At 40.5% G+C, this 23,177-nt stretch overlaps 2 protein-coding genes and 1 long non-coding RNA gene across 3 annotated transcripts in view; 2 read left to right on the top strand and 1 right to left on the bottom strand.

The window, feature by feature from the left end:
* Window positions 1–23,177, bottom strand: part of LOC120572171 — a 284,405-nt gene that overhangs the window by 251,325 nt on the left and 9,903 nt on the right. The window lies entirely within an intron of this gene.
* On the top strand, window positions 59–5,344 carry LOC120572174. The gene is made up of 3 exons (XR_005641379.1): window positions 59–206; window positions 3,649–3,831; window positions 5,038–5,344. It is a non-coding gene; the product is annotated as an uncharacterized LOC120572174 (long non-coding RNA).
* Window positions 7,597–22,751, top strand: LOC120572167. Its single transcript, XM_039821341.1, has 10 exons — window positions 7,597–7,845; window positions 9,409–9,462; window positions 11,616–11,758; window positions 13,464–13,629; window positions 15,083–15,115; window positions 18,134–18,213; window positions 18,360–18,450; window positions 20,049–20,156; window positions 20,668–20,841; window positions 21,784–22,751. The coding sequence occupies exons 1-10, from the start codon at window positions 7,812–7,814 to the stop codon at window positions 21,927–21,929; spliced, it is 1,029 nt and encodes a 342-aa protein (XP_039677275.1). The 5' UTR covers window positions 7,597–7,811; the 3' UTR covers window positions 21,930–22,751.

Here is a 23,177-nt window from a genome sequence, read left to right as displayed (position 1 = left end):
GCAACAAAGTGACACCAAGAAACTGGCTGAGACAGCAAATCTGTCACTGTCTCAACAATGCGTGGTTAGCTACAGTAGTTCCTGTTTTAACCTCAATAAACACTCAGACACAGATGTGAGGTAATAGAGATACGGTGCCAGACGAAGAGGAGAGGAGGTGAAGATGTTGGCGACGGTGAAGGTATTCCTGCTGATTTGGGCCGTCGGTGAGTGGGGTTGGATTTGTTTTGCTTTTGAAATGGCACGACAGAGTGCGCATCTACCACATTATAACAGGAGGATTGGTGTGATGAAGCTGAAAAAAAGTATAAAAATCTGAATGTTGATATCTTTTTCTGATCATAATGAACATTTATCCAAAATCAAATTGTTTTGTTCTCATGTAGAGTTTAAATGCTGTGGAAAGCAAATATTTGTTCTTAGGTTTGCTAAAATTAATTGCTAAAAAAATAACATCCCAAAACATGTGTAATGTTTTTAATCTGCAGAAAGTTTTGAACAATACAGCAGATTAATTAATTAAATAATAATAATAATATTTACATAACATTTGGCATTCAGAAAAGGCACAAATTGTAGCAGAGGAATTCACCAGCATGCAGGAAATGAAGTATTCGGGTGGGGGGGGGAGGGGAGGCAACCCAGACTATAATTTGCCCCCCTTGATGTTGAAACAAACGTTTTCGCTAGAAATGTGGAGATCTCAAACCCCCCAATGTTGAACTCAAGTTACACCCTTGGGTCGAACACTTACAGTAACTTCTTAACTTACCATCTTTTACAAAATGGATAGAAAACATCCATTACTGTAATACTGAGAATCATTTTTTAACAATAATCTATCGTCGATATAGAAAGCTGAAAAAAGTAAATTGAAGGTCAGACCTACTCTTTTCTTCTCAATCATTCACATTTTTGTCAGCAGCTTTGCCTCAATGTGTCAATAACTTCCCCCCTCAGTGGGCGTGTTGGCTGGTGCGATTGCTCTTTGGGGCTTTAGTGACACCTCGTGGAAAAGAGTGTGAGGAAAATTCAGATTGCACCGCAGCCCACAGACAATATAAATTTACAAACAAAAAATATCAACCTCATGTGACAAACACACAGCAACAGCTTTCACATATTATGCTTTACAGGCTACAAAGTAACAGATGATTAAAAGAAGATTGATATCACTTTCATGTTGGTTGGGTGAATATGAAAGCTGCAGCCATTAGCTGTTAGCTTAGCTTAGCACAAAGACTTTACCTGGGCAGAGGTGTCAAAAGTATTCACATTCATTACCCAAGTAGAAGTACAGATACTAGGGTTTGAAAATACTTCTGTAGAAGTTGAAGTATCAACTCAAGCTTTTTACTCAAGTAAAAGTGTAAAAGTACTGGTTTCAAAACAACTTAACAGCCAATGAACGAGAGAAAACATACCTCAAAGCCTGTCGCACACTGCTGCACACCGTTCAGAGGAAACATGTCGTTTAACCAGAAAACCGTAGCAAAACGGTGCACACCGTATTGAGATTGAACATGCCCCTGAAGCGCCAGATGGTTTATTAACATAGAACTAGTCTCGCATTGCCAGACCTTCCACCACAGCTATGCGGAGGAGGGTCTGACTAGTCCACACATTATTCCGGGATGGGAGAAAAACGTGCTCTGGTTTATTGGCATTTCTTTAAACCAATCCCAATCGCCTTGGGCAGTGCTAAGCGCGGAACAGAGCCACGGTGCCGCTGCAAAATAGCCTAGGAATTTTTGTGGAACATGTATGTTTAAAAGTTGTTTTAGTCGTGCAACAGAAAACTCAGACTGGACAGATAGTCTAGCTAGCTATCTGGATTTACCCTGCAGAGATCTGAGGAGCAGTTAACCATAGTCCTCATAAACCCACCGGAGTTTAGAACGCCAACACAAAGAAAGAGGAAGGTAACGGGACATCAAGATGAAAATAAGAACATCCGGCAGAATATCCGGCGGCAATGGAGCAATACACACTACAGGCTATAGGTGGTGCCAGAGGAGCTTGATTTTTTTTAAATGATCTGCTTCATGTAGTTCTACTGGAACATAGGGTCAGTTTCAGCAAATATGACAGAAAGTTAGTTTTATAAGGCCTACTTCACCTTGAAGCTGCACACTCTTCCTACCACCTGGACGTTTTAAGATGGTAATTTCAGATCACTTCACTTCTGTGTGTGACTGTTTTCATTGATTATTATTTACTTTTTTTGTGTATCATGTGTTTTATGTTTTGTATCTTGGCATCATTGAAAATGAGGGAAACCTCAATGATTTCCGAGATTCTTAAATAAAGGTTATGATGATGATATAAGACATGAGATTACTAAAATAATTCCCCCCCATTATTATTATTATTTTTAGCTTCCCACTTATTATTGTCATGTGCAAAACTTCAATGTTTTTTTTTTCTTTCTAGGACTCAATATCTGAAAAGGAAAAATTCCATTGAACTGCTCACAACTTGTGCATAATGGGCCCTATCTTGCACCCAGCGCAATTGCCTTTGTACACCGACGCATGTATCATTTCTATTTTGCACCCGACGCACAGAGGACTTTTCCCTCCACAGACGCACGTCGGTAAATTAGGGAATGTACTTGTGCTCCCGGGGGCGGTTCAGCAAAAAGAGGAGGTGTGTTCAGGCGCAAAACGTTCCCTGGTGCTATTTTGCAGTTTCAGAAAACAATTCCGCTACAGACCATGAAAAAACTAGTCTAAAGTCAGTGGTGCGTTATTCAGATGCTATTTTATGGGCCAATGCTTGGCCATAATGTAACGTGTGCACAATGCGCATACACTTTGCTTCTCTCATCTACACGGACGCAGCAGTTCCCATTTTTGTAAACCATTCATAATTACAAGGAAAATTATTACTGAAAATGCACTTCAGGTGTTTGGATAGATCAGGAGACACTTTACAGTACAGTCCTCAAAAAGTCGCAGCATTCTTTGTGGCTTGTTGTGTTTTACACATATGACATAAATGAGGAAATATTAGAGGACTTATGGAGACGTGATGTCGAACTACGCCGGGATTTGACACTTGAGGGTCTGGGAGTGGCAATGAGCGATATGGGTGGACGGAGATGGAGTGGGGGGAAGAGGAAGGTGCACAACAGGAGCAGGTGGTGCGTTAGGAGGCCCACGCTCCATGGCTGCAGCAATCCTCTCCAGACTTGAGGAGATGCGCCCGAGAGGCCGCAGCAACATCGCCACCTGGTCAAGACGGGCATTAATTACTTTGCCGCATCCCGGTCAGCTCTAGCTGGCGTGCGCCAGGCAAATCTGCCGTCATAATAGCAATCCGCCATGGAACAAGCGCACCTGCTCTTAAAGGGAATGTGAGATGACGCTCTGATTGGTTTATTGCACGTTACGCCCAAACCACAGCTAGCTACTTCAGACCAACCCATTTTAGATTAGTGTCAGGCGCCAGACTCATTTATCCCGCCAGTAAAATAGCAATAGCGCCCGAGATCCGCCCACAAAGGTACTTGCGTTTCACGTTTGATACTTGCGTTTCAGATCGTTAAAATAGGGCCCTATAACTTATTCGCCCTGTAAAAAGGGTTCATACGCAACAAAAGACAAACAAACTTATATATTTCTTTCTGTCCTTATTTACCTGTAGGTGCTGCAGTCATTTTAACAACGGCAGACAATGATGAAAATACTGAAACAGATGATACAGATGATGATTATTCCTTCTTCGGCAGTGGTGAATTAAACGTTTCCCTTTTCATACCTGAAAACTTTGGGACGTTGCAACCGCCATGGGTAGATGAAGAAGACCTGCCCTCTCCTTCCTCCTCAAGTAACCCTGTTCTCCTCTGGTCTACATCCACTTGTTCTAGTTATTTTAGCACAGTTATAACTAACGTAATGCTACATGTCAGCCAATCTGTCTGACTCTTTAAAAAATTTGGGGAAGGTTTACCATCCATCTAGTTGGATGCTTGGTCGCTGCGCTATCTTCATCGTGTTAAACCCGCCAATAGCACGCCAGGTGGATAAGCCAGTTTGTGATTGGTCCCCGCAGATTTGTAACGGAAGCAGGATAGATAAACGTACAGGTTTCCAGCCTGAGCTGCAAAGAGAAATCAAGACTGGGTTTACCCAGTCTACCATCCAGCAACTCCAAGCGCCAAACAGCCACACCAGACATTGTGTTACGTTTGCCAAACATATCGGTTAGTCCTCGTACTTTACTAAATCTTCACTCTGGTAACGTTGACAACAAACAATAAAGCACAAACCTCTTTGTTGCCTGTTCAAGTATGTTTCCCTATAGCAAGCGTGATGTGTGATTGAGCAAAGTCTCTCATCACAGTTAGATTATCTACAGCTTAAAAACAGAGCCAAGAGGTGGTCCCGAAGTCTAGTTTTCTGTCAGACCTCATGAATTAAAATATGCTGAAAGATTAATATGGAATATGTGCACAACAACGGCAAAAATAAAGTGCCTATACCACAGCTTTAACTTCATAAAGAAAGGAAACTTCTTTCAAATCTTTAACTTAACATGTTCATGATATTGGACATTAAAAGCAAAGTTAAACCATTTTTTTTAACAGCTACGAACACGTCTTTTGAATTAAATTCAAACTTATCGTCCCTTGCTAAATGAGAGTTAGCAGCTAGCGAGCTTCAAGTGCTCTTATCTCCCTTCAATAACTCCTTATTTCATAAAAATTATGTACAATTATGAGAAAAAAATGCCAGAGAAAATACACAGTTGTAACTTAATAGCGCTAGCATTTCTCCAGCTCGCTAGCGTGTTAGCTCGCCATCTATACAGTTTCTCACCAACTAGCTCTGCATGTTTTCCCTATGTCACCAAGCCAAATATTTTACAAAGGCACACGAGTAAACCTCACTGTGCCACTCTCTGGTGCGATCAGGCCTTTTATTTATGATGTTATTCATGTTGTTGCATTTTTGTGGCTCACCTTTCGTCTCTCTCTCTCTCTCTCTCTCTCTCTCTCTCTCTCTCTCTCTCTCTCTCTCTCTCTTTTTTCAGCCATAGACACGTCCTCCAGCTCATTTACAGCTAACTTCAACCCACTCTGTCTGGTCTATGTTCTCTTGCTTTTGTTATGTTAGCATAGTTAGAAGTTTAGATATTCACTCACATTCACCTGTGCAAAATAAGGATTTAAATTGCCTCTATTGTCGGACATCAAGACATCTTTTTTTTTTTATCACCTATGGACGTCCACTGCTGTGGAAATCATTGAATGGGTCACCTAATGCTATGCCCTGTTACGTCCTGCTATACCCTGCAGTGCCCTGCTACGCCCTGTAACGCCCTGCAGTGCCCTGCAGTGCCCTGCTATGCCATGAACTACTATTAACTACTATTTCTAGTCATAGTTCAATTATCTTTATTGTGAATATTATTGCCACTGTTCATCACCCCCCCCCCAACCGGCACCGTCAGACACCGCCTACCAAGAGCCTGGGTCTGTCCCAGGTTTCTCCCTAAAAGGGAGGTTTTCCTCGCCACTGTCACACTAAATGCTTGCTCTTGGGGGAATTACTGGAATTGTTGGGTCTTTGCAAATTATAGTGTGGTCTATACTCTATCTGTAAAGTGTCCTGAGATAACTGTTATTATGATTTGTTACTATAAATAAAATTCAATTGAACTGAATTAAAAGCATAAAATTCCTGCCAGCCTTAAAGTCCCAGTTTCTCATTTCATCTTATGGTACATGTCCACTGTGGCGTTGTTTGACGGCAGGGATTACCCCGCTTCCCAGCATTACACGCCACTGTCAGTTATCAGTTTCTCTTCAATGGCCGCTGACAAGAGAAGAAAACAGGCTCCGCCCTCCGACAGCCACGATGCCTGCAGCTGATTGGACAAAGGCTTCATGTGGGAGCAGTCTACTCCCCCGGATTTCAAAACAGACCAACATGGCGGCTCGTTTGGACATTTTTGCTTATTTTACTTACATAGATCACTGAAATGGGTTTCTGTAGTAGCCTGGATTCAACGTTATGCAAATTGGTTGTATTTATTGACTTACTCTTTGTATGTTTGCTGTAGTTTTGGATATACAGTATATTTTGTATATATATTTGTGTATATGTGTGTGTTATATGTCTACATATATTGCTTCTTTTGTTTTTCTTGAGTAATCATATCATTCTCAGTTTTATTTTGTTTTGTGGGAGGAGTTTGAACAATTATTTAAGGCTGCCTGTCTCTTTTGCATGATATGGATTGTTTTCATCTTCTTTGTACACATAAACTAAACTTGGCATAATAAATCCTGATACACAGTAAATACAGAATTATTGTGTTGTGTGTCTCTAACTACAATTCAATTTTTTAGGAATTTATGAGCAAACGTGTTTGATCAATGGATATGATAGAATCTCTGATATATTTCTGTAGTTCTGTTGGTTTCATGTTGCCGTTAGAGATCGTCTGACTCTGTGCTGCATGTTGACGCTTCAAACATGACAAAGTGCTCAGCAGGTTCTACTGCTGCGTTACCGTGGTGAAGCACCAAAAACTGAGCTCGCATCCTGTCTGTTTCTAGGGCTGACGCTGCGGTCAGTGACTCAGTTCCTGAATACTGACTGATACCGAGAGATTGAGGGGGTAGAGAGACAGACGGGGGGGGAGGAGGGGGGAAGGGAGAGAGAGAGGGAGACAGAGAGACAGACAGAGTGGGAGACAGAGAGAGAGCGAGAGAGAGAGAGAAAGAGAGAGACAGAGAGAGGGAGACAGAGAGAGAGACAGAGAGGGAGCCATAGAGGGAGAGAGAGACAGAGAGAGAAAGGGAGGTAGAGAGACAGAGAGAGAGAGACAGAGAGGGAGACAGAGAGAGAGGGAGAGAGAGAAAGGTTGACAGAGACAGAGAGACAGAGATAGAGAGAGAGCGAGAAAAGGTGGGGCGAGATGTTGAGAAATGGAGGGAGGGGGAGAGGAAAGGTTAGGGTAGAGAGAAAAAAAGAGATCGTAGAAGACGGAAAGTACCAGAGGCCAAAAAAAAAAAAAAATAGCAAGAGTATACGATACAAAATATAAGATACATGGCCAAAAGTACATGGACACCAAATATAACGACCATATATGTGCTGCCGAACTCTTTCCAAAACCACATGCAATTAATCTGCTGCTTCAGCACCCTCCACTGTTTGAGATGTTTGGAGCTCAGGCTGAAAGGATGTGATCCCATTCAGAAATAAGAGCATCTGTGGGAGGTCCAACACTAATGTCGGTTGGTTTGTGGCGCTGCTATTATCTATTATTCTCATTATTCTATTCTCTCTCACTGTTGTGTCACCTGAGGAGGAAAGTTGAACGAACAATGTATTATTTTATGATGTAGTATCATCTTAATGGGCTTCCACTGAACCACTGTTCTCTGGCCGCAAACGTTTGGCCATGTAGTGTTAAAACAGACAAAAAAGAGAGACAGAGAGAGAGATAGAGAGAGAATGAAGCAAAGAAGAAAGAGAGGCAAAGAGTGAGTAGCAGGTGTGATGAGAGATGAAATAAGAGAGAGAGAGAGGGACAGAGAGAGAGAGAGAGAGATGGGGGAAGCGAAAGGTTGAGCGAGAGAGAGGAAGAAAGAGAGAGAGAGAGCGCAAAGCAAAAAGCTCATCAAGAAGTGAGAGTTAAAGAAGAGGAAGAGGGTTCGTGGAAAAAGGAACAAAATAAATTAAAATAAAAGGACACTCAAACAGCCTTCTCGATGACCTTCCATCATCTTTAAAAAACGTTTCAAGAGACAGAGACAGAGAGAGAGAGAGAGAAAGAAAAGCAAATTCGTCACAATGATGAAGTTGTGCAGTCGACTCTGCTTCCTCGGTGAGTTCCGCCTCAGATTTCAAACTTTTTGGTTTACTCATGTTGCTCTCCAGGGTGAAAACTTACATAAAACTTAGATTATATTAGTTAAAAAAAAATGCACAAAAGGACCGCTACGTTTGTTGGTGAATGTGTAAGCGTCTGCACTCGCTCAGAGTTCAACATTTTCAAGAAGTGAGTTCAGATCGTTTTCCCAGCCGTTGAATCGGACGCTGCAGAAAGCCTCGTGGCTTCACTCCTGATCGCGATGATGAAATCTCTGTTTCAGCAGCCTATCACTGCCTTTCATTTAACTTAAAAAAACAAACACTTCCAAGGCCTTGATTTAGAGTTAAATCTACACTTGGATCTCTTTGAAAAGTCTTCAAAGTTAATTCAAGGACTCGGAGGGGGGACTGCCATATGCAGGAAGTAACATTCAGCATACAAGTGCGGCGATATAAGTGACAACTTAGAGACAAAGGGCTCTATCTGGCACCCGGCGCGGCGCGGGGCGGCGCAAAGCCCGACGCCAGTGTCTTTGCTAGTTTAAGACCGATGCAGTTGTCAGTTACCCCGTCCAGCTCCCGCGTCGTTTAAACAGCAAATGCTCCTGCGCCCATCTGTGCGCCCATGGGCGTGCTGATCTTACAGGGAGGTGTGTTCAGGTGCATTCTGGGCGTATTGCTATCTTGAGGCAGCGGGAAGTGATCGCGCCAAGGCTCATTTCTCCTGACTTTTATACCCAACTGAAATGTACAGTATAATGCAGGTGTTGCCAAATGTATTGATTTTCTCTATTCGATATGAAACTAAAAACATGCCTCATATATATATTCCTTATAGAGGCATCAAACAATCATTTCATCCATTAACTTCTCAACGAGTCTGATATGTTAAGCCACAGATAACATGAGACAGTGTGTAAATAAGAAGCATTTTTCTTGTAAATATGGGGCGTAAAACTTTTCTGCATTACATATTGAAATATAAAATGAATCAGATGATGTCAGCGGATGATTAGGTTCCAGTTTCCAGATCACTAAGCAACCGAAAGAACAGAAGTCAAAAGTCGGAGGAAACAGTCGATGGAACAAATGTGCAAATATAAGATTTTGTTGAAATATAAGACCTGTCTTCTCTCTTCAATATCTGCTCACATTTTCACACCAGCGTTGGGCTTTTTCACACGTTTGAAAACTTGTCGCAGCAGCGGATCTGTGAAGTAAAAGTGCATCCTTAGCAACAAACAAGTTGACCTTTAAATGCAGTGTTGTGGTCATTTAAGTTCCGTTTTATTGGTTGATACATACGTTAATTTAGCTTTAGCATTAGCCAGAATCTGAGTATTTAAAGGCATACTATGCAACTTTTCCAGCTTTTGTCCCCCTTACAGGTTGTCTCATTGGAACTACATCTCGCGAGCTGCAGTTCCAATGAGACAACCTGTAGAGGGACCAAAGCTGGAAAAGTTGCATAGTATGCCTTTAATATACACTCAGTTGTGTCCGGTACAAAGTACAACATCATGTCCAATGTCCTGTTGTTAATTTAATGTTTCATGATTCTATCTTTCTGTCTCAGTTTTAGCAATTTCTTCAATATCCAAAGGACAAAATGGAACTGCAGTTACTCCAGGTAAGGAAGGAAGTTACAGAAACAACAGACTTGACTAAAAGTTACCTGTCCCGTCATTTATCATCTTGTCCCGTCTTGTCCTCTTCAGCGTCCTGTCCTGTCCTCTGCTGTAGTAAACTGTCCAGTAGTGGAAGAAGTACTCAGATCCTTTTCTTCAGTAAAGTACTAACACCAAAAACAAAAACTTTAAACATACTCTGTTACAAGTAAAAACTCCTGCATCGAAAATGTTACTTCAGTAAAAGTCTGTTAGTGTCATCAGGAAAATGTACTTTAAGTATTAAAAGTAAAGAACAACCCTCCCATTTTAGAAAGTGTAAAGTTTAATGGTCTAATCATCTCAGCTAGACTTGTAGGCCGTTATATTGTTGGCTGGTTTAATTTATAATAAAACATCAGATTTCATAAACTACATGTGGTTTGTGTGCAGAAATCTGAATGTGCAAAGTAACTAGTAACGAAAGCTGTAACAGATGAATGTAGTGGAGTAAAAAGAACAATATTTTCTCTGAAATGTAGAAGAGTAGAAGTAGAAAGTGACATGAAAAGAAAAGACTCAAGTAAAATACAAGTACCTCAACATTTGTACAGTACTTGAGTAAATGTACTTAGTTACATTCCACCGCTGCAACTGTCCAGTCCACCCCCACCAATGTTGTATTGTTTTGTACTGTCCGGTACTCTCTTGTCCTATCCTGAACTTTACAGTCCAGTCCCGTCTCGTATCGGATCGTATCGTAATGTACTGTATTTTGTAAGGCTGCCCCTGTTGGAGTTGGTTAGTCGACTAATTGATTCATTTGGTCTTAGTCAAAACGGGTTTTCTCCAGAAGGTACGTCCGGCTGGTAGGAGGCCTTGGGGAAGACCCAGGACTAGATTGAGGGACTATATCTCTACCCTGTCTTGGGAGCCTGTCCCCCTACTATGGCCACGCCAAGACCTGCCCTTCAATAGCAGCTCGATTGGTTGGGGTTAGGCATTTGACCTTGGGTGGTTAAGGTTAGGAAAGCTGATTGGTCAGGGGATAGGACCTGAACAAATCGGGTTACGTTACCTAGCGTAAGCATGGACACCTGGCCAATAGTAATGTGTGAATGCTATTGAAGGGCGGGTTTGGCGTGGCCATAGTAGGAAAAACAATATTGCATCCTGGGAACGCCTCGGGATCCCCCTGTCAGAGCTGGCTAATGTGGCTCAGGAAAGAGAAGTTTGGGGTTCGCGGCTGGAGCTAGGTAAGGGCTACTAGCCAGTCAGAAGCAGAGTATGAGGGTGCGCCTGACAGTACCTAGGTAAGGACTACTAGCCAGTCAGAAGCAGAGTATGAGGGCGTGCCCTGACAGTACCTAGGTAAGGACTACTAGCCAGTCAGAAGCAGAGTATGAGGGTGTGGCCTGACAGTACCTAGGTAAGGACTACTAGCCAGTCAGAAGCAGAGTATGAGGGCGTGCCCTGACGGTACCTAGGTAAGGACTACTAGCCAGTCAGAAGCAGAGTATGAGGGCGTGCCCTGACAGTACCTAGGTAAGGACTACTAGCCAGTCAGAAGCAGAGTATGAGGGAGTACCACGCCAGCAGCTAGGTGAGCATTATAACGTGTGTTACAAAGTGACCCACGTCTGTCTCTGAAGTAAAGGCTGGACTACAATAGAGCTGTTTGGAGCAGTTGGTGAACAGTGTTTTCTGTTGGAGATGGTAAGTCCCTTTGGGGTGGACTTTGGGCTTTTTCACTTTGTAAACCTGTAACGTGCACAAAAAAAGATATATAACACAATAAAGGAAAGGGAGAAAGCCAAAAAGCATAATATGAGCACTTTAAGACTCAACGTAATCACTCAGTTAAAAAGTTTAAAGTTAAAGTTAGTTTAAAGTTTTCAGTGGCTCAGAAATGCCAGAAAAGTGTGGATCTGCATCAAAAGATATTCGTTTTTAAACCAAATTGTATTATGTAGATGTAGCCCTAATGTGCTTTTACATGGACTATCTGTCGGTGCTGCAGTCCTTGAAGTCACCTTCTGCATCTATTCTTCAGTATCGTCGGTCATGGTGGCAGTGCCCACATCCTGCTTCTGTCCTGTATCGGTGTTTATGGGGGAGGGGAGATGGTCTGAGGCCTTCTGACTGATTCTGTGTGTCTCTTTCACGTCTGACACAGATCCCCTTGCAGCCCCTACTCCTACCCCGCGGTCGCCATCAGATGGGACTGTAAATGAGACTGATCGCGCCATGACGCCCGCCGCTTCTCCTCAGAGTAACACATCAGCGAATGCAACAGATCTGCCTTCAACAAACTTCACCGTAAGCCACCCTGAGACAGTTATCCTGCAGTTTAAACTCTCTGATTTACATTCCTAATTCTCAAAGTGAAACAAAACAAGATCCAGCTTGGAAAAGAATGATTATGAACGAAAAATAACTGGTACCTGAAGTTATTTTCTCACATTAAAAGTAGCCTTTGTTTCACGTTAAAGAAACGGTTCGACATGTTTTGTGAAATATGCATTTGTCTTTCTTTTCTCTGACAAAAAAATAAGTTTGGACAGTTTATTATCGAGAGATACCGAAAGGAAACTTTTCTAGAAGATGGAAAATGTAACAAAAAATCTGTCTCACTCGCCAGATGTCTGGCAAATATGCTGGAAATGTTGCATTGATCCAGACTAGATCTACAGCAATGCATCATATTTTATAAGATCATCATAGGTTTGCAGCGTCGCTGTTCCGTGAGAACCACGTATCTCTAAAAAGTTTTAAAACTTTTCATGGTGTCAGAAAAACAGCCCCGATTCTAGCTTTGTGATGATGCTTTTTTTTTTCAGCTGATCCAAGAGGCTTTTTAAAGACTTTACTTAGCTTAAAGGAACACACCGACTTATTGGGACTTATTGTCTTATTCACCGTGTCCCCCAGAGTTAGATAAATCCATACATACCCTTCTCATCTCCGTGCGTGTTGTGATGCACCCACCACTAGCTTAGCTTAGCACAGATCCTGGAGGTAACTGGCACCAACTAGCCTAGCTTAGCACAGATCCTGGAGGTAACTGGCTCCATCTAGCCTACTGCTCCCAATAAGTGACAAAATAACGCCAACATTTTCCTATTTACATGTTGTGATTTGTATAGTCACAGCGTGTACAACTAACAAGGTCACATGAGACACAGCCATCTTCTAACCGTATATATACTAAGAACTATATTCTCAGAAGGTGAAGCACTGCTACTTGGGCGGAGTGATTAGCGCCTGAAAAGCACCGTTGTTACTCTCTGCTCCTCACCACGGGGTCTCAGGTGCTGCGAGCAAATCACTCCGCCCAAGTAGCAGCAGTAGTGAACAAGCTATAGTCCCAATAAGTTGGCGTGTTCCTTTAAGAAGGAGGAGAGTTTACTCAACACATAAAGGAAGACTTCATCCTTCAGTTTATTACACACATTCAACATCAACACATCTGGAGATACGAGCTTTTCACTGGACAGGAATGGGAGGGAAAACTGTCATCTGAGAAGGAACTAAAGCTGTCAGACAAATGTAGTGGAGTAAAAAGTACAAGATTTACCTCGGAGATGTATAGCAGTACAAGTAGAAAGTAGCATATTCAAATACCATATTGTAAAGTACCTCAAAAAAGGGTTATAGTACTTGGGGGTACATATACTTATTTACAATTCTCCACTACAGATAGAGTAGATGTTTGCCTTCAATCTAGTCAGTTATGTGAAGCTAGGGCTGTGCAATTAATCCAATTTTGGAAAAAAAAATATATAAATGTAATGTAAAAATGTTTATTTCTTTTTTTTTCAAGGTGTTTTCACTGTTAATTTGATTAACTTTTTCGCTGTTTTTTAAATTCTATAAATGCAAAATCTTTCCAAAAGTCATTAAGAGTCAATGTTGTTAAATAATCTTGATTTCAATATTGACCAAAATAACTGTGATATAGATTTTATTCCATAATAAATGTGAAGCTTTAATACAAACTGTCTCCCACCGACTGCTGTTACAGACTGAAGTGGTAGAACCTCCGAGTTCAGACGACTTGATTACAACAAGAAAGGAAGCTGAGAACAGCACAGCGACACAGAAAACCACCTCGGTCAGCGCGCCTGAGAGCGGAAAGGCTGCTGTGACAACAGTTGTCACAATGACGGGCGGTACCTCACATAAACCAGGTACCTTACAGACGACACGTTAGAGTCGTGTGTGACAAAGTCTGTCTTCCTGTGTGTTAAACCACAACCTTCACGAGCTTATATTCTCTAACTGCCACGCAAACACACTCAAACACACACTCTAACACACATACACACACAAACACACACTAACACACAGTATAACACACACTCAAACACACACAAACACACACTAACACACACTCACACACTCAAACACACTCAAACACACACTCTAACACACGCACACACACACACTCTAACACACATTCAAACACACACTAACACACACTAACACACTAACACACTCAAACACACTCAAACACACACTCTAACACACGTACACACACAAACACACACTAACACACTCAAACACACTCACACACTCTAACACACGTACACACACTAACACACACTCACACACACAAACACACACACTCTAACACACGTACACACACACACACTCTAACACACATTCAAACACACACTAACACACACTAACACACTAACACACTCAAACACACACTCTAACACACGTACACACACAAATACACACTAACACACTCAAACACACACTCAAACACACACACAAACACACTCATAAACACTCTAACACATATACACACACTAACACACAATAACTCACACTCAAACACACACACAGTCTAACACACTCTAACACACTAACACACACTAACACACAAACACACTCAAACACACACTAACACACACTTACACACACAGGCACACTCAAACACACACTAAGACACATTCTTAACACACTGACACACTCTGACACAGACACACACACACACACAGACAGACAGACAGACAGACAGACAGACAGACAGACAGACAGACAGACACACACACACACACACACACACACACACACACACACACACACACACACACACACACACAAAACGCCTGCACGTGCAGCCAGACCAATCAAGCTTAAAATTGAATCTTATTTTTTGATTATCAGGATTCAAGCTGAAATGAGAAATCTTTTTATAACTGATTTAATAATTTCAGTCAGTTTTTGAAGCAAAAACACCAAACATTTGCTGGTTGCAGCTTCTAAAATGAAACGATGTGATGCTTTTTTTTATAGCAATTATCAAATTTTTCTGTCAATTAACTAATCGATTAGTCGATTAATCTATATATTATATATACCTATATAATAGTAAACTGAATATATTTTGGTTCTGGATTGTTTGTCATACAAAAACAAGCAATTTGAAGATATCACCTTGGGAAAATGGAAAATCCTTTTTTTTTTTTGACATTTAAGAGCCAAACAAATACTAGATTAATTGAGAAAACAACTCTGTGAATGTATTTGTCTTCTGTTCTCCACTAGAGGGCTTGAACTGACAGTGGAATTGTTTGATTTGAGTCACTAAACCTCAGAGCTGAACAGTAACCAGCTGTCTCTCTCTTTTAGTGATAATTGAAGACAAGGGTGGTACGTCCGCAGGTAAGATGTTGTACTTTTATGTTTTTGTATTATTTATCCGGCCAAACCACCATATTCTACCCTACCCGTCTTCATTCTGAGGAAACATCTTCTTTAGTGAATAAAAAATGTGCTTCTATAAGGAGTCCCAAAGTGTTCAATATTACAGTTTTTTCCGATTGCTAAACTACAGTGGGCACAACTGGAGTCAAATGTGCAAAACTCAAACTACAGTCTGCACTACCAACAGTCACCTGAGCTAAACAGTTCACATCACCTGCAAAACTCATTCAAAGCAACACAACTCTTAACACACGTCTCAAAACAGGCTCAGTGCAGCCAAACACTATGCACAGTCCTCACTGAGATAACACACACTGTCACTCAGAACACACTGAGGGTAAAAACACTAGCATCACACACCAATACAGAAAATACTAACTTTCTGATCTTTACAGTTTGAACAATTTGAGTGACTTGACACTACTCAACAGTTTATTTAAGGAAACAATATAGATTGTATAGCATACCAATTTTTACATAAGGTAAACAAGAAGGAATGAAAATCCGCAGTTTTCTTCAATAAAGTATTTTGTCTCTAGTAATTTATGGAATTACTGGGGAAAAAGGTACATAAAAAAGGTAAAAAGGTACATAACAGTACCAACGAATAGTGTGACTAATCCTGCCTCTCTCCAGCATCATGTGGCAAGTTTTTGTCATCACATTGGATGTCTGCATCATCTCTAAATACAAATGAATGTGGTGTTTCTATTGCTTTCACCTCCATTACTTTCTGAAAAACAGTAAGAATGCAGTTTTACTATTGTAAAGATATTGTGTTTTTCACTTTTTTTTATAGCTGTGTATATAACCTCAGACATCTTACCTGGACATATTGGTATCTTTGCTCTTTTACCCGTTTCTCTCAAACAGTACAGTGTAGAATTGTTTCATTCTTATTTGGTGTTTGTATACAAAAAAAGGCTTTCTGAGCTTTCTCTGTATAAATACCATATATATTCACTAACTAGTCTAAAATAAGACACTTGCTTAGGCTTTCAGCTAAAATTGCAATCAGCAGTGTTTGATAGGCACCAGACTGAAATCTATTCTGTTTTGAATGTGTGGTTAACAGTTTTGACAGCAGTGTGTTAGCATTTGAACAAAGTGCTGTAAATCTACAGTGTTGTGCACGTTGTGGTTAAAGTCATGGGATAAGTGTGTAGAGTTTTGAAAACTGTGTTCAAGCGATGAAAAACGAACTAGAGTTTGGTCCACATGAACTGCTGCTGTGCAGACTGTAGTTAGAGTTTTGCACATGTGACTCCAGTTGTGCCCACTGTCGTTTAGCAATCGAAAAAAACTGTAAATAAATAAAACATGATTTTATGACATGTTTTGTAAAATTTTTACAGTAATATTAAAAACTTTGGGGTTCAATACGTCCATAGTAATCAAATGTTTCTATTAGAGATGCCCCGGGATTGACCGGCTGGTGACCGGAATTGGCCGATTTTCACGTCAGCGGCCATGACCGGCGACCTGCCGGTCAGTCTGACAAATGCCGATTTTATGCCGGTCAAATTTACTCGGGCGCAGCATGATTTTACATTGCGCAACATCAGCATCGCACATGCAGGGTTTCTGCTATATGCATGTAGCAGTGGCGCACTACTGCTGAATCAGCTGTTTATGAAATGCCATAAAGTCGCAATTATACGCGGCTCTGCAGAGCAGTCTGCAAGAAGCTAACGATAGCGAACGCTGTGGTCCCTCTGCCTCTGATGCCCCGCTGGCCGCTGTAGGAGACGCTGTATTAACGTTACTGTTTAAAATGCTTTCCAGGTTAGTGGGGATGCATGCCACTCAAAACCAACATTAAAAACATAGTAGGCCTAATCTTTCCTCAGCGTTTAGTGTTGTTGCTAACCTGTGTGTAAAATGAGTGGTGACGTTAAATCATCTGTTTTAGGTAACGGAACACTAGGGTACCGTCTATTTGCTGGATTGTTCCGAGGTAACCAATAGTAGCTAACGTTAGCAGATAAGCCTGTTGCAATGGTAGTGTTCATATTTATGCACAATGACACATAAAGCAAAAAAAAGGAATGACACACTGTTTTCAGGTGTGTGTGTTTTGAGAAATATGTTTATACTGCATTAAGGCTATTTATTTTATTTTTATTTGTTATTTATATATTATTTTATTGCCATTACCTTTTTTCCCTGTTTTCATACATACAGAAGTTTAGTTTGTTAAATATATCAAATTTTTTAGTTGGATATTGGATGTGAAAAGAAGGAAATGGTTCTTCCAACATTGCACTTTAGATATGTGTTAATGTCCCACACCAGGAGTATTTTATATAGTTCTATTTCATAGCGATCGATTATCTATTAAAAATGTTCTATGTTCTATGCTAAATGTAAAATTTTCTATTAAAGAAAAGATAGAAAATAAATATTTGTGTGTGCTGTAAAGTTGTTAGAAAAAATTTAATTGGAATCGGCTAAAATCGGTATTGGCTGGCCTAACTCAAAGAAAAATCGCAAATCGTAATTGGCCTAGAAAGGTGCATCTCTAATTTCTATCAAGTGATTCTCTCTTTTATCAAATATTTTCTCGTTTTTTACTTGATAATGCAATAAACATCCTGTTGTCCTCGGGTCAATTTGACCCATTTTCAAAAAGTTTCTATATCAGAAATTTGGGTTTTCTTTCAACCAAATTGTCAAAAAATAAATAATGTGGATGGTTCCGTAAAACGCTCTTCACAGGTAAAATAAATGATCAGTTCACTACTTTCATTGAATTTGGGTGTTTTATTCAATGATATAGCATCTAAAAAAGAACTGATACAAGAACGTTAAAAAAGACGACCAAAACGTTGGGGAAAAAGTTTTTATTTCAAAAGTTGCATGGTTGAAGGGAAGGCAACACAAGGGTTAATTGATTATACAAGTGGCACAAATAAGCCCCTAAGTGCTACCTAATGCTAATAAAACTGAGTTGCACATCTCTCCCCATGTCTCTAGGTTATGTGATCCTCATATTCATCATCCTGATCATCATTATTCTGTGTGTCATTCTCTACTTTCTCAGGAGAGCCGCCAGGGTAAGACAACATTATCAGCAACGTTTCCTTTTTGAAACATATTTTACACTCACTGTATCGTGTCACAGTTAACACAGTCAGCTGATGCTCTTACGGTGCTTTTTTTGTTATTGCTGACGTGCTTATTTGATTGTTTGTTTGTCCAGTCGTACTCGTTTGACCTCCATCGTCAGGTTCCCGCCAACCATCACAACGAACCCATCGGCAACTTTGAACCAGTCTACCTGGACGACCTGGGTACGTGTGTTCGGTTTCATTTAAAGTACTGTAACAACATTATATAGCCGTATTTTTTTTAACACATGAACTCCGGTATATGTCCGACAAATCTGCTCCTGACATTGTCCGAAGTTTCTTTAACTTTTTCTCAAATGTAATAAGAGATTGTCTGTCTCAGACTTACTGGAAAGAGTTGTTCCGATACCGATACCAGTATCGGGGATGCCTTCAATACTGCCTAAAATGCTGGTATCGGTGAGTATATGAGTTTATGCACCGATCCGACATAATTTAGCACCGAAAAAAACCTATTCTAAAGTAGTTTATTCATATTCTTTTTCTATCCTTTTCCGTCAAACTAGATAATGAGAGTAAGTTCTTTGGTGTTCATTCTCTGTAACCTGAGCCAGGCCATACAAACAAAGACTATGAGAAAAGAATAGGCTGATACACAACTTAAGATATCAGAAAAGGGAAGAAAAACAATGGTATTGGAACATCTCTACTCTCCCTGTGGTCTGGGTGGAGCATGCAGGAGGCATGACGAGACACCACATCATAGAGTCGCTTGGAAATGTGGTTATAAACAACCGAGTCTTTTGTGGTTTCCTGAATCTGTCTGATGAGTTCAGCGTCGGCCAATACCGACAGAAGTGCCGAATCTCATTAGTCATATTTCCATCTAATTGTCAAGCAAAGTTTAAGCGAACTTTAAAAAAAAAAAAAAAAGAAGAAAAAAAATTAAATGCGAATCAGAAGCGTTTCTGTCAACTGGTTTAGAGCGAATAAATTAGACTACGCAAAGTGTAGTTTCGTCACACGTTGACGTTACGCATGGTTGTAGATTGCAAACCGGCTCGCTAAATCAAAGAGTTTAGAATCTAAGTTCTTTGGCTAAATGGAGAGAGGGAGCATTGTACAAGTTGGCCACCTGTGCAGAATACAGGGTTGTGGCAGAGACATTTGGTGTCAGCGAGACAACCGTTCACCACTGTGTATACACGGTGTGCAGGTCCGTACGATTCAAGCTGTTGAGTCCCGATCCTTCCTCCATGCGATGGATACCGGGACTATAGTCATATGAGTTACATGTTCACTACGTCGCAACTTATTCGGCAAAGCTGTTTCCATCTCCCATTTTGCGCATTAACTATTTTTCGAAAAAGGCTAAAACCACCTCAAGCGAGCGTGAATTAGTTTTTGCGAATTTGATGTTTTTTTTGAATTTTCCATTTTCTAATGCAATACTTCAAAATGCGCATAAAAATACGTTGATGGAAACACGACTGTTGTCTCTCCAGTTGCAGCATTTTGCTGCCGTCTTCGTGTAAATCACCCTTCTTCCTTAAGCTCAGAAGTTTGTTTTCCTTGGGTTTGTGTGAGCTGATACAAAATCGCTTGCTGTGAATTCTCACACTTTGTGGGACATTACACAGACTTTGCACTCGGGAGCTGGCAGGGTAAAGACCGTTTGATGTCCGATCCGACTGATTCAGACATTTCCGTTCTCACATACAGCTACGCCAAGTAATGTCTGGATAATTCCCGGTTTTAAGGGGCTATGCGAGCATATCCTGATGTGTGTGCTTTGGCTGTTTGTTTGTGTTGTGTTTCAGATCGACCAGCTCCTAAAGATGAAGGGACCACCAACGCCCCTTCACCTCCTCCAGTATCCAACGGCACAACTCTACCGTCGGAGGAGCTGATCTCCAATGGAGAGAGCGGTACAGAATAAAGTTTTTGGTGCTTTTGGTGTCCAATATTTAACACTGTAAAGTCAATCCTACTATAATCCTTTAGGTAGCTTTGAATTAAGCCACTTGCAGAACTTTTATCCATCACGGGCTGCATGAGTCATGTACATAAAATTGTGTCAGTTCTAAACACAGAGGTTACTACAAGTTCCAGACTACTATGTATTTTCCTAATTAGCATTAGCAAAGAGACAAGATGACAAAAGGGCAGATAGAAAATAAAAGACAACACAGTTGTGGGAAAGCAGAAGGCGGATGCATGTTGTCTTGATTGCCACAGAGAAAATGAATCACTTTAACATGCATTTAAGTTATTTCCTGTGCAAATAACCTGAATGCTATACATTACCCAGCATACACTGAACAATTCACATCTTCACGTTTATCAAGGCTAAATCTTTACACTAACTCTTGTGCACCTGAAAACGTCCTCGTCTTACCTTTTCTTCTCTCTTACTGCTTGGCCTGTAACTAACTCCAGCTCCACAGAACCAGCCAGATACAAACGGTCTGGAGATTTTGCCCTCCAGTAGTAACACCAGTCCCTCACTGGGCCAGGACGCAGCTGACAAGACATCTAGCCCATTCAGCAGCACCAACATGTTCTTCGATGCTATCGGGGAGGAGCAGCAGAATGAAAACAACAACAACCCATGTAAGATACTTTATATGTATACAACCACAAAATATAAACACAAAAATCAGCATGGTAGTATTTGTTATGATAAGTAAACTGAACTTAATGTGTGTAATTAGTAGAGTGCCCCTTTAAAGGAAAAGAGCCTGGCAGTCATGGAAAAACAGAAATGTGTGTACATATTAATCATTCATGCTCTCAAATAACTGAGTGTTGCACACACATTAACTAAACTTTATAGAATAAGGTATGTCAAAGACAATACAATGTTTTTTTTTCATGTATTACGTTGCAAATATTGTGCTGCATTAGGTTAATGTTAGCAGCCTAAGATATTGCTGAAACAACACCCAGTGTAACGTTAGAACTGTTTAAAAAATGTTAAAAGAATAAAGGATACATAATAAATGTGACAGCATTAGGATATAAATAAGAAATTAATTCAGCATTTGTAGACGCAGAAATACAAAAACACAGCTGCTAGCCTGAAGGCTAACAATTGGGCTAACACTCACCTTCCTATATTTCAGTTGCTTAGTAAATCAGGTACTGTAAAAACTAAAAGCAGTTTCATGCTTTTTGCTTTCAGTGCGGCCGCCGCGGTGCGTACGGCGATATGATGCAAGCGCGGCCTGGCTCACTGTGGGAAATGCTAAAAGCAGATTTAAAAAAAACTTAAAACATATTCAAAACTCACATGTTGTGTCTTGTTACATTTGAGCTAACGTAAGCTAGGAGTTGTTAGGTGCCACCTTTTGAGGAAGCTAAGTTAAAAAGTTAAGATAGCTGTTTCTTAACTGCATCTAGCTTTGGTGCTAAAACACGCTAAAGTAGTAAATTAGCTAATCAATCTCAGCTCTGTTAACTCAGAGGAAAAAGGTAAAATGGGTGTATCACTTGATATTTGTGGATGAATATTTTAGGAAACTGTTATACTTGTGTCCTTCTCTTTTTCCTTAGCGATTTCTTCCAGTGAGCCGTTTGTTGAAATAAACCTTGACGAGCCGGCGTGGTGCGATCAGCTCCTTACCTCCTCTGAAGCTCCTTCCTCTGTCCTCCCCTTCTCTCCTTTCTCCTGCTCCTCGTCCTCCATTTCTTCTTCTTAACATCTTCACCAGTGACCCCAAGTTCAACATGGAAAGAAAAACAACAAAAATCTATGACTACTTGTCTTTTATTTCCAGCATGCTAAAAAACTAGCTGGGTATATTTGCCACGTTTATAAATCTCAAACAACAAGCTGTCAACATAAAGAATATTGTTGTATGTTTAGATGTATTTAGAAAATTTAGCAATCTGATAAGTTAGTATCCTTCTCATCTTCAGCCCAGTCAAACAACAGTGAGCTCAGTTAACCCAAACTAACTGTTAGCTTAACTGTTAGTTAGCTATAGCTAGCTGGGTGACTCAGCATTTTGTGCTGTAGCCTTTAGTATATATGTCTATGGTAGCAACCCTTTGTTTTATCGCATTTGAAAATTAATGAAGAGTATTTTAATGAAGCGGTTGTCACACTTTAGCATGTTTCTCAAACTACAACAAAATGTTGTTAGCAAGCTATTAAAAAGCTAGTATTTCTCCTGTATTTCTGTTGTCAATCCTAGCAACAAAATAATGTTTTACCTGCACAGTTGAAATGCTTTGTTGTCATTTAGCCTACAGTGAATACATTTTTTGTAGAAAAGAAAAAAATCAAAAAAAATATACATTCGCTGCTGTTAATTTGCTTTTGTTAAGTAATGCTTTAAACCAAACTGACATACAAATGTCTTTATCATTTTCAATTCGTTGGGATACAGTTGATGTCAACCATTGTAATTGAAGCGCCTCTGTCAGGAGCGCATGATAAACATTTAGTAACTTGTTCTCAGCCAATTGACTGAGCTGTCATTATTTTTCCCACAGTCTGTATGGTATTTTATTAAAGAATTGTTGGAAATTTGTTTTTCAGTTTTCTTATTCCAAAGGGCACCGATTATGCCATTTTGCACTGATCCAGCACATATTTTGCACGAGTAGAATTAGTTTGTATATTTTATTTGTATGTCTTTTACCACAATAGTGCAGTGCCCCTTTGGAGCAGGTGCCTGGTCGGTAGGGTACGAATGCTTGGTTCTCAAATAATATTTTGTTTTTTCCACAACCTGAACTATAAGCGTGGTTCAAACAGGGTCGCACAACACAGGACTTTCATCCAGGAGACCGGGTTCGTAGTCTCGCATTGCCAGAGCTTCCTCCACAGCGCTCTGGAGGAAGGTCTGGCTAGTCCACATAGCATTGCGGGGTTGGGAGAGAAACATCTCTGGTTTATTGGCATTTCTTTAAACCAATCACAATCGTCATGGGCAGCTAAG

This window comes from Perca fluviatilis, chromosome 14, assembly GCF_010015445.1.
Source record: "Perca fluviatilis chromosome 14, GENO_Pfluv_1.0, whole genome shotgun sequence".
Classification (NCBI taxonomy): Eukaryota; Metazoa; Chordata; class Actinopteri; order Perciformes; family Percidae; genus Perca; species Perca fluviatilis.
The sequence above is the reverse complement of the archived record's forward strand: the minus strand, read 5'-3'. Positions and strand labels throughout refer to the sequence as shown.

Bases quoted from the DNA above. Each gene is read 5' to 3' on its own strand.
- LOC120572167 (XM_039821341.1), top strand. From the start codon at position 7,812: ATGATGAAGTTGTGCAGTCGACTCTGCTTCCTCG. The intron at 11,759-13,463 runs GTAAGCCACCCT...CTGCTGTTACAG, and splicing joins TGCCTTCAACAAACTTCACC to ACTGAAGTGGTAGAACCTCC. The intron at 20,157-20,667 runs GTACAGAATAAA...AACTAACTCCAG, and splicing joins GATCTCCAATGGAGAGAGCG to CTCCACAGAACCAGCCAGAT.